Here is an 11,109-nt window from a genome sequence, read left to right as displayed (position 1 = left end):
TGTGTGTGTGCTAGGCAGCAGGAATGTGGAGGATGGTCTACTGTTCAAAGAGTTACTGACGACTCCAAACTTCAGGATCACAGTAGTGGAGGATGCTGACACAGTGGAGCTGTGTGGAGCTTTGAAGGTAAACACTTACACATGACACTGAATCAAATGCTCTATAATCACATGGCTACCAGCACGGTCTCTCTGTAGTTACTGTCGACTGTAAGGATGCTTGGAGTCTAAATGTCTGTGTAACACTGTCTCTCCTCTGAAATGTGAAACCTTTTGCTGGTAAAGAGGCAGAACCAGTGTCTGTGGTTATGAAACCAAACTGTCCTTCGTTCCATCTTGAAATATGATTCGACGCCTTCGCCGGGACTTCTTTTGTCATATTTTCAATGGGTGTCAGATATGTAATTGGCCACAGGTGTTGACTGCATGGAACCTATGAATAAACTGATATTCCAAATGCTCTGTGGTTTGCTGAATGCAGCGTCGATGATTTTCATCATTTTATACTATATATGTATTTTGTTTTTAAGAGTAGTGTTTAAATTGGAGCATGGGTGCACCAACACACTTCTGAAACCCAAATATTCTCTTTGAGACGGTCGTGTTAATAATGAGCTTTATTAGGTGTGAGGTGATGCACTCATCAGTACATGATTTTCAGTCTTCTGTTAGTTGCATTGAGAGCTTTACATCATTTTCTAAATGTGTGTTTTTGTTTTGTTCATTGCTGGTGAAGAACATCGTTGCAGTGAGTGCAGGTTTTTGTGATGGCTTGCAGTGTGGAGACAACACCAAGGCAGCTGTGATCCGTCTGGGCTTGATGGAGATGATAACCTTCGCCCAACTCTTTTCTAAGAATGGCGTGGTTTCCACATCGACCTTTCTGGAGAGCTGTGGTGTGGCCGACCTCATCGCTACGTGCTATGGTGGCCGCAATCGACGAGCAGCAGAGGCCTTTGTTAGAACAGGGAAGGTATGTGCACCGTCATGTTTGGTTGTTGTAGTGTATCTGCTCTCTTTCCTCATTACGCATTACTATGTAAAACTTTATTAGCTCGAACTGTTTTTGGTTTGAAATGACGAACTGCTTTTTAATTGTGCACTTTCTTGTATTTTCTTCTTGTCACACCTGCTGATAGAGCATTGAAGTGCTGGAGAAGGAGATTTTCAATGGTCAGAAGCTCCAGGGCCCTGCCACCTCAGCTGAGGTTTACCGCATCCTCCAACAGAAGTGCCTGGTGAATAGGTCTGTAATCAAGTTTCTTTGTCTGTCTATTGTATTATTTTTTTCTTTTTTGACATGTAGCGCAGCTCTGTGCTATATTTTGACTGTAAACTACCTGTCAAAAGTTTGAACATTTATTGGTTTGTCTTTATTTTTACTAAGTAGCTGCCCTCTGCTTTGTTGACAGAGCTGCAAACCCTCATCCTTCTCTTAATGAGCTTCATGATGCAGTCACCTGAAATGGTTTTCCTCACAGGTGTGCCTGACAGGGTTCATTGGTGTAATTTGGGACCATCAGTTGTGTTGTGCAGCAGTCAGGTTGGTACACAGCTGACAGCCCTGTTTGACAGAATCAGTCAGCTAAGTAAAGAGAAATGACATCATTACTTTAAGAACTGAAGCTCAGTCCAGAAAATTGCAAAAACTTGAGGACGCCCCAGGAAAGGAAGACCAAGAGTCGCCTCCACTGCTGAGGATGCATGCATCTCACCTCAGTGTTATGTCTTTTCGGGTTCTTTAAATGAACAAACGGGGTCGGGTCAGTTTAGCCCCTTTTACTCAGCATCCGCATTTATGACAAAGGGCAACAAAGTAGAATGGCTCATTTTCGTGGACAACCAGCGTGAGCCTTGTGTGAAAAGGCGAACGTCTAACCCAACGTAAGGATGACAGAAGGAACCCACAGCAAATATATTTAATCAAAAATAGCCAGGTCAACTTCTATTTCTGTTACGGACTAGTAACATCATTTCTGTCCATGAAATTTACCCATTCGTTATCTCTACGGGAATCCTCCATCACTCTAATTATTACCCAACATCATTTGCCCTTCATAGTCACTGCAGCGTGACATTTCCAACAGTAGGTGGTGCCATCGTCCCATTTAGCAGGATGTAACTTGAACCATTTTTAACTATGTTACACATGGTTCCCACTGTGAAGCATGGAGGGGAAGGTGTGATGGTGTGGAGGTGATTTGCTGGTGACACTGTTGGGGATTTATTCAAAACTGAAGGCACACTAACCCAGCATGGCTACCACAGCAGCCACATGCCATCCCATCTGGTTTGCTTTACCTTCCACCATCATTTACTTTGTTTGAATATGACAATGACCCGAAACACGGTCACCTGACCTAAAGCCAGTGGAGTGCTCGGCTTCTCTGGGAACTCCTTCAAGCCTGTTGGAAAACTGTCTCAGGTGACGACCTCATGAAGCTCATGGAGAGAATGAAGAGTGTGCAGCAGCAATCAAAGCAAAGGGCGGCTACGTGGAAGAATCTAAAATATAAATATGTTATTTCACACTTTTGTTTACTAAATAATTCCACATGTGTTCATTCATAGTTTTGATGCATTCGGTTTGAATCTACAGTGTAAACAGTCATGAAAATAACGGAAAACCATTAAATGACAAGGTGTGTCCAGACTTTTGACTGGTAGTGTATAACAAGTAAAGAGCTTGAATTAGGGATTTAAATCTTAGTTTATCTTTACATATAATTGGGAGCAGTGGGGAAATGCCTCAAAAATACGCATATACATAAAATGGTGACAGAGGGACCTTTAGGCCCCTCCTCGATTCAGAGATGGTCTTTCCCTTTTCACGTAAATGGCCCCTTGACTCTGCGCTCAGGATAGGACAGATTAGATCATGTCTACATCCTGTGGACATGATCTAAAAGCAGATTACTTCAATCTTCCTGAACAGGATAGGGTAAGTATCAGTCCCTGATATGATTCACACCTACTGTACTCTGTGAGCGCCTGGCAGCACACACAAGAACCAGGCTAACCAAAGGTCAGAGAGTCTGATCCCCCAGAAGGGACTGGCCCCCATCCAACTACCAACCAATAGCCTGCCTCAGCACAACAGCGACGCTGCTGTCAGGCATCATAGCAGGTGATATGGTTGGAGATTTATTAAGAATTTAAGATAGATCTTAACCAGAACTCGTGACCACAGGGATATAAATAAACTAGTAAATCAACAGCTTCACTTTTATGTTGAGATCTTTCTTCACCACCATGGACGACATCAGCCTGTCTGTCAATCTCCCAGTCCACTCCTCCCCTCACTCGTGAACAAGACCCCAAGATACTCCACTTGGGGCACCAGCCCCTGCCTTCTTTGGTGACAACCATGGTCTTGGAGCTGGAGGTGCTGATTTTCATTCCTGAGTGGTGGGCTGCAGACCACTGTGAGCTGGAGCTCACCACTAAATGAAGCCAACAGAACCGTGTCCAGGCAGACCTCCCAATATAACTGCCACCTAGAAATTCTGGCTCTAAAAAGTATGAACAGAATCAGTAACAAAGATAAACCCTAGCGAAGTCCAACACCAGGGGAAGAAGCCTGACTTACTGCCACCAGTGTAGTCCAAGCTCTCGCTGTGGTTGTACAGGAACCATGTGACTTGTAATAACAGACCAGACACCCCTTAGTCCCTCAGCACCTCCCACTGAATCCTTTAAGGAATGTGTCGAGATTCCTTTTCCAAGTCCACAAAACACATGTAGACTGGTTGGGCAAACGCCCACGTGCACTGGAATGTCCCTGACTTGATAAAGAGCTGGTCCAGCATTCCCCTGTCCAGGACAAAAACGACATTAATGAATCTGACGTTCAACTAATGATGGATTCTTGCTTCCAGTGCCCTCACCTGGACTTTCCTGGGGAGGTTGAGGAGTGTGTTCTCTCTATAACTGGAGCAAAGCATTAAGTCCTCCTTACCAAAGAGTGGTTTAAGTGCCTAAGTGACCTTGCCCCCGGTGACGGGCGTCATCCCTTTCCTCACAGAATCTGCTTCCTGTATGGAGGTCATGTCAGTGGGATTGAGAAGATGCTTGAAATGTGACGGCGCCATTTCTCCCCCATGTGGTTCGATGGCTACCACAAGCCACCTCTCAGCCGCTTATTATTATTATTATTATTATTATTACTACAACTACACACTTCGAAAGGATTTGAACTATTTTTAAATGCAGAAATAGATAATAAAGAACAAACTCTCCCTAAACTCTGTAGTTACTGTAATGAACCGCACTAGGATTCTACGCTGAAACAAACTGAAATATGTTACTGGGTCGTTTTGAGATCGTAGAGATGGTCATACTTTGGCTCATCAGTGTTTAGAACTTTCTTTCTGACTTTAAATTTGAATTTATTTACTGCTGTATTGTTGTTGTTGTTGTTTATCTAGTCTATATACGTTTGTTACATGTGAAATTAATAACTTGAATTTTCTCTTTTCTGCTTTGTCAAGCTCTAACTCTGTCCTTCCTCTCTCCAGGTTCCCTTTGTTCACAGCAGTTTATCAGATTTGTTTTGAGAAGAGGCCAGTCCAAGAAATGATTTCCTGCCTGCAAAGCCACCCAGAGGACATGTGATCGCCTGGTGCGTCTCAGGAAGCTGTTATTTTTCCATTGATCATTTTCATTCTAAGGTGAAGTTTGCATTAGGTTCTTATTCTGTCAAAAACAATCCCCAACAGCTTTAAATAGAACACCCATAAAATAAAAAGTCCTTTATCATTTCAATTTGTACAAACTGTCAGAAAAAGTTCTTCCAGGCTTCCAACAGTGTAGGATGAAAAATAAATCCCCGTGTTAAAACACAACAACGACTGACTCTCCCACTCAGTGTGTATCCATGCCAGCCCTTGAACCACTGTCACATATGAAAACGAGGTATAATCTGAGCTTCAAAACCATGGAGCAAATCACCCAATAACATCTATGTAAGTGAAATTGTGTTTTAGCGTGGGCCTTTTGTGGCAGCTATATTTGTTTTGTTACCTACACGACCAACTTCACATTTTTCTCGGCAGGTTGATTACCAAGCTGCCCACGGTGCTCCTTAGACTTAAAACACAACAGCACACACAAGATCAGCTCTGGGTAGAGCATGTGTTTGTGTGTGAGCCTTGTGATGGGTATAGGCTGGGAAACAGATGAATGGATAATGAGCTTGTGTGTCCCGAGCTGTGATACTTCAGTGTGCTGATGTTGCAACCTTCTCAGAATTCTGCTGTTAATTTGTTGGAATAAATGCCACTCAGACTGATTTCTCCATGTTTTATCTAAAAGTTTTCATTGTTAATCTTGAATCGTGTCATGAGATGGATAATAGGTTACAGGTTACAGTCTTTTAAAGGCTGCATTCTGTGTTTTTGATTTATTTTTGAAAGATTGTCATTAACATTTGTCTCAGTTTGTGACCAAATATTTCTGCAACCTTTGCATTGCAGTATGTTTCTGTTTCTATCAGTGATTTATCAGATGTGTCACATATCAATAAGCAGTTGTGTGCTCATTAACATTGCTACCTTGTCTGTCAGTGGCCACCAGCATGGTCACTTTGACACACAGCAGAGGGCGATGCGCTTCAGTCACGGAGAAAATGTCTGCATTTTAATGTCTTTCCAGCTTCACTTTGCTTGTGTTCGTTCAGGTAAACGTAATGAATGGAAGTGAAACAAATAATTAATTTTGCTTGATCACATGTAGCACTAGCAAACCTTTGCCTCTTAAATTGATTTTGCATTAACAGACTAAACTTGAATGCCTTTGACAAAACCAGCACTGGCTGTCAGGTAAACTGTCCACGACACCTTTAGAGTTGCAGCAGGAAGCTGCCTTAGTAACATTAGTTACATTTTTGTTGCTATTCTGAAATAAAATATTAGAAACTACACTAAAGTGTTAAGTCTGAGTTGTGGAACATTGAAAGGGGCCCCTTTGAAATTTCTTTAGAAATTTTCTTTTATTAATATTTTTTTAAAATGACAACAGCACAAATGTTTGACACCACTGTCGTTAAGACCTCTGATGACCTCTGGAATGACTTTAAAATGATAGCGGGACAGATGATGATTTTTGCAGCACAAACGTGGTTTCGGCTCCATCAGCACAAACGTTTGACACCACTTGAAGAAGTAGACCTGGGGTAAAATTTGTAGTACTTTTTTAAAAGTATAAGCTGTTTCACTAGTCCAGGCCACATATCTATAGAAAACCCAGCCCGCTGGCTCTGGACATTGTTTGGCAATTTACCACAATTATTCTCCCACCAAGATCTAATGGCCTGTAAGGATAAGTTAAAGCCAATGAATGACAGGCTGCCACACATGGATAATATAGGTGGCTGTCAATCAGACTCTCTAAAAAAACTCAAGAAGAGATGAGAAACAAAGTCACTGACATCTATGAGTATGAAAAAGGTTCTAAAGCCATTTTACTCCAGTGAACCATGCTGTGAGCCATTATGCACCAATGGAGAGAACTTGGAACAGGGGTAAACCTAAGAAAGAGACTGGGTACAAATGGCATCCATTGGAGAGTTCAAGGTGAAAACCAGTGCCAGCCAAAAAGGGCACGTTTGGGAAGATATTCTGTGGATCCATGACACAAAGCTGAACTTGTTGCAAGATTTGTCGGTGGTAGTGTGGTGCTCTAGGGCTCCTTTGCTGCTTCGGGACCTGGAAGACTTGCTGTAATACATGAAACCATGGATTCTGTTCTCTACAGGAGGATGTCCAGCTAGCATTTCATGCTCTGAAGCTTAAGTGCATTCAGGTTATGCAGCAGGACAATAGTATGAAACAAACCAGTAAATGACAATCATAGTAAGGGCATAGGCATGAAGTGCTGTTTGAATGTGTGTGCGATTGCGTGGACGACACTCGTAGCAAGAGAGCGATCCCGTCTGCCATCCTGTTAATTAATGAGGTCACTTGGATCAAGATTTGAGTGAGAGTTGAATCCCCTAGGAAAGGATCTCAAGATTGTATTATAGATATCTGACAGCTGGTGTGGTAGGCCACCACAAATATTTCATCTTCAAAGACTGGAGAAAATAAAATAAAAAACTATATGCCTAACAGTAAAATCATGCTCACTCACCTAATTACTCTGGACCTTGTTAGTATTTATTCATCAATCTTTAATCTCACAGAAATTATTCAAGTAATAATACAGTCACTTTTATATCAACCCATAATGCAAAAATACACGAACAAAACATTCACCATTCAAAGATTGCTTGGATGGGTTTCCTTTCCAAACACGTGGAGCCAGAAGAAGAAAACTCTGGATGTCGAGCTTCAACCTAACCTGACGCTCCAGTCCGCCTGGTGGCGCAATGGTGCGGCTGGCTGGTACTAGGAATCGCAGAAGAAGAACACCCACAGCCGCTAACTAAAACGGTCCTACCTTAACGGCAGGGATGTTGCAGGTCACTTTGGTTGGTTGTTAAATTGTTACTGACAACATACTGTAAGTCGTTTATAGGATTTTGTTTGCGGCGTAGCAGCAGCTCATAGCAATGCTAACTTTATGTGCTAGCCTGGCTAGCAAACTGGAACCATGTTTTGTTGCCGTCATTGATTAGAAATCCCAAAGGAAACTACAGAGACATTATAATCTGTGGTTGTTCTGTTTTCAAATGTTTGTTAATATTGGTAGAAAAACATAGCATGGGATTCAAAGGAGTAAATACAAATTAGAGTTAGCTAACACCGTAGAAACGTTAGGTATCTGTTTCTGTTGATTTTCTTCTGACGAACTGAAGTTACTCTGATTTAGTCCCTGCTGAGCTGTACCAGGCTGCTGCCAGATCCAGTGTAACAAACTATGGAAGTGCTTTGATAAAGGAAATGCAGATGGACCGACTGAAAAGGCCGTGATTACATGCGGATCTCTGGACCAGCTGCGTCAGCAATGTCTGCAATCCCCCTTCTGCGATGCACCATCAGGTAAAACTGTCCCAACACGTACGATCACTAGATTACGTGCGGGCTGGAGTATAATGACAGTTTTAAAACTGATTTTAAAAAGTCTAATATGTGCATTTTGAAGGCATATTAAGAAAAGTATCAAAATGACTGAGTTTGATTTTTGCTTTATCAGCAATGGACAGAAAATGTGACAGTCTTTCCTTTGATGTGTTCCTGCGGTACAGTACGGGTCGCAGTTTACGATCGTCTCGTAACCTGCCCTCCAGACATCAGGCTGCTAAAGGCTTTTTGGGTTTCATTTTCCTTTGTTGGGATCGACACATCTGTAATAACTTACATTTAATGCAGTCTTTAATATAATTCAGTGCAAACATTTTGACATTAAAAGTAGGTTCTAAAATTTTATCTTGAAATTATTAACTGGCAAAGTCACATGATCATCCCGTTCACTTCCGTTTAAATATTTCATAAATCTATGAAATATGTAAATCAACGTTATTTTTCCAAACCTTTGTGATTATTTTACATCTTGTTTAACAGCTGTAGGTCAAAGGTCTCATTTTGGCCACAGAAAAGTTCCACTTTGCCTCGTTAGCCCAAACATGACAGAGGTGTTTCTGCTTTGTATGATCGTTTTATCCTGCAGTCCTGGATAGCACAGCAAACGTTTTTCACAGTCAGTGAATTCAACAGGTTTAAGGGCAGTTAAAGACTCTACAATGTCAGATAATTCAAAGTGCTTTCATTATTATTTTTTATTATCATTATATTAGCGGAGTCGTCTCAAAAGCCAGCTAAAAGTTCCCAGTTGGGACTAAACCAGCTGATGTTAATTTGCAAGTTGCGGAGCTGCTTTCTGGTCACTGATAGAGTTCAGCTGCTGTCTCTACCTTCCATGCACGTGTTCAGTACTTCCCCCTGTGTCATTCTCTTATTACACATGACGTACCCTGTAAGAACGCATTGTTGACAAACAGCGCACTCAAAATACATTTTTTTATTTCTATAAAGGTGAGAATATTGTACTGATGTGTCACATAGAGAAGCTGGATGGGGGGTGTGAGCAGTGATGGTGACTGCTACACAGTCTGGACACAGACACACACACCAGGGCGAAACAAGCAGAATGATGGTCACATGGTCATCTCTGGTCTCTACAGGTCGAGTAGCGCCCCCAGCATTCCCCAGCTGACTATCCCCCAGTAACATTACTGGGGGATAGTCAGCTGGAATTGTGACAGTTCGTTTGTTTTGTTTTCTTTTAATATCACTTAGAACTCTTTTGCTGTCAGTGCCTCATCGATCTGTCTGTCTGCTCAGGTACTGCTGTCCGACTCCATGCCATTACTGTTGGATCTCTGTCTTTTGTGATTTTGTGTGACTCTGGGTGGGTCTGTCCTTTGTTACAGACATTACTCTCTTACCCTTAGTTTGCTGTGGCAGAGAGCTATCATGTGAAGCAGGGCTTCAACAAGACATATAAATATACCAGTCAAATGCAACACTGCTATAAAAAGAGCAAGACTTCATTTTGTCGCAGGTCAAAGTGGAATGAATGTGATTGGCTGAACAGCTGTTCATGCTGTGTTATCTGTACTTCCATCAGTGTAAAAGACCCAGCAGCAGATTAGAATGAAGTATAATAACACTAACACATGTAATAAATCACCAGATTAATACACTCATGTTCCCGTGACAATGCGGCGCACTGTTTGCTCTTCATTCAGTGAGTTCAGTACAGCCGGCTGCTGCTCATAAAACATGTTCCCCCATCATATAAACACTTATTCTCTCAGCTGAGACTCGCTGCTGTTTAAAGGTTTGAGAGTAAAGGTTGGATATAAAAACATCAAACATGGGCTCAGTCTGTGTTTGATGTGAGGTCGGCAGTTACAGTGTCTGTGTCCTGTTTCAAGACCATAAATGTACGATTGTTTTTAGCCAACACGAGAAATGTAAAGTTGTGTCTATGACTTTGTTACTGATGGCGAGCAGGGAACAAAGACTTTATAGGCAGACGCGTTATTTTCATCATCAGCACGTTTCAGTTTGTTTCACAGTTTTTCAGCAGTGCTGGAAAACTAACCGCACGGCTGATAAATGTCTGTCGTTTAGCTTCAAAGAGACATGAGGGGTACTTCCCAAAGTCTCACCTGCGTCGAGCCAGCTGCGCAGTGTCCGTGGTTACCATGGTCACCGTGTTTATGTTTTCATTACAACTGTCTGACTCGGTTAACTGAAGTAAACTTGGATAACTTCTAGTTTAGGAGTATGTGTGTGTCCTCGGAAATCTGGACTCGTGCGGTCTTTCCAAGGACAAACAAGAAAGAACTGTACACCACTACACTGAAATAAATAGACTATTACTAAAATACACGTGCTATATCATAAACTATCATATAAATCTGGAGGTGCTATTAACATGTGTAGTTATAAAGGACAACTTCCTGCCTTTAGTCTTATTGATGAGCAGCATTAAACGTTAAACGTAACATGACTGAAACACCAACATCTGCTTACTGAACAAAAACCCCACACAGATGTTAATGTGATTTTATTTTTATTTTAGTAAACTCTAAAAAAACAAAAATTGTAACAGACAGCTGGTGCTTAGAATACAGTTGATTAAATATAAATATTATTAACACAGGAGAATTCACCTGTTAGCCTGAATGTTTAACTGACTTACTTTATAAGTGAGCGCGTGGAGGAGAGCCTGTTTGTGTCAGATGACAGCTGGTTCACCGGACCGACGAGCTGGACTCAGAAACTGATGGAGAAGCATGGAAACTTCAGAGAGATGCCACACTTTTTGGAGACCTTTTTTCCCCCTCATGTCATCTCACTTACTGGATTCCCTCATTTTAGAAGTGAGGAAATGTGAAGCTCAAATGTAAATGAGCAAGACTGTAATGTGGAGGTGGGGGGTTCCCTCTTGCTGATAGATGTCAGGATTTTTGATCATGTTTTGAATCACAGTTATGTTTGTGGTGTGATGTGTAGTAAGCTGTTAGGTTGTAAATTAGAATAGTGCTGAACACATTTTGTGAACATTTACAGTGGGGCAAAAAAGTATTTAGTCAGCCACCGATTGTGCAAGTTCCCCCACCTAAAATGATGACAGAGGTCAGTAATTTGCACCAGAGGT

The 11,109-nt window shown here is 41.7% G+C and overlaps 2 protein-coding genes across 10 annotated transcripts in view; both read left to right on the top strand.

Annotated features, from left to right (window-relative positions):
* The window catches only part of LOC102307859 (glycerol-3-phosphate dehydrogenase 1 like), a 21,502-nt gene extending 15,582 nt beyond the window's left edge, over window positions 1-5,920 (top strand). For 3 of the 4 annotated variants that reach the window (XM_042216010.1, XM_014330662.2, XM_042216011.1), the window contains 4 exons: window positions 15-127; window positions 737-973; window positions 1,140-1,246; window positions 4,518-5,920. In XM_042216010.1, the coding sequence (XP_042071944.1) occupies window positions 15-127; window positions 737-973; window positions 1,140-1,246; window positions 4,518-4,614 (554 nt within the window). In that variant the 3' untranslated portion in view covers window positions 4,615-5,920. Of the gene's footprint in view, window positions 1-14; window positions 128-736; window positions 974-1,139; window positions 1,247-1,412; window positions 1,544-4,517 lie in introns of all 4 variants that reach the window. The other variant, XR_006053375.1, reaches the window with a different exon arrangement.
* Window positions 5,921-6,377: 457 nt separating this feature from the next.
* Window positions 6,378-11,109, top strand: part of tcaim (T cell activation inhibitor, mitochondrial) — a 20,496-nt gene continuing 15,764 nt past the window's right edge. The window contains exons 1-2 of one of the 6 annotated variants that reach the window (XM_042216007.1): window positions 6,378-7,468; window positions 7,810-7,979. In XM_042216007.1, the coding sequence (XP_042071941.1) occupies window positions 7,915-7,979 (65 nt within the window). In that variant the 5' untranslated portion in view covers window positions 6,378-7,468; window positions 7,810-7,914. Of the gene's footprint in view, window positions 7,980-11,109 lie in introns of all 6 variants that reach the window. The other 5 variants (XM_042216005.1, XM_042216006.1, XM_042216004.1 and 2 more) reach the window with 5 other exon arrangements.

Source organism: Haplochromis burtoni, unplaced genomic scaffold (assembly GCF_018398535.1).
Source record: "Haplochromis burtoni strain Fernald_Lab_line unplaced genomic scaffold, NCSU_Asbu1 Contig_897, whole genome shotgun sequence".
Taxonomy (NCBI): domain Eukaryota; kingdom Metazoa; phylum Chordata; class Actinopteri; order Cichliformes; family Cichlidae; genus Haplochromis; species Haplochromis burtoni.
The sequence above is the reverse complement of the archived record's forward strand: the minus strand, read 5'-3'. Positions and strand labels throughout refer to the sequence as shown.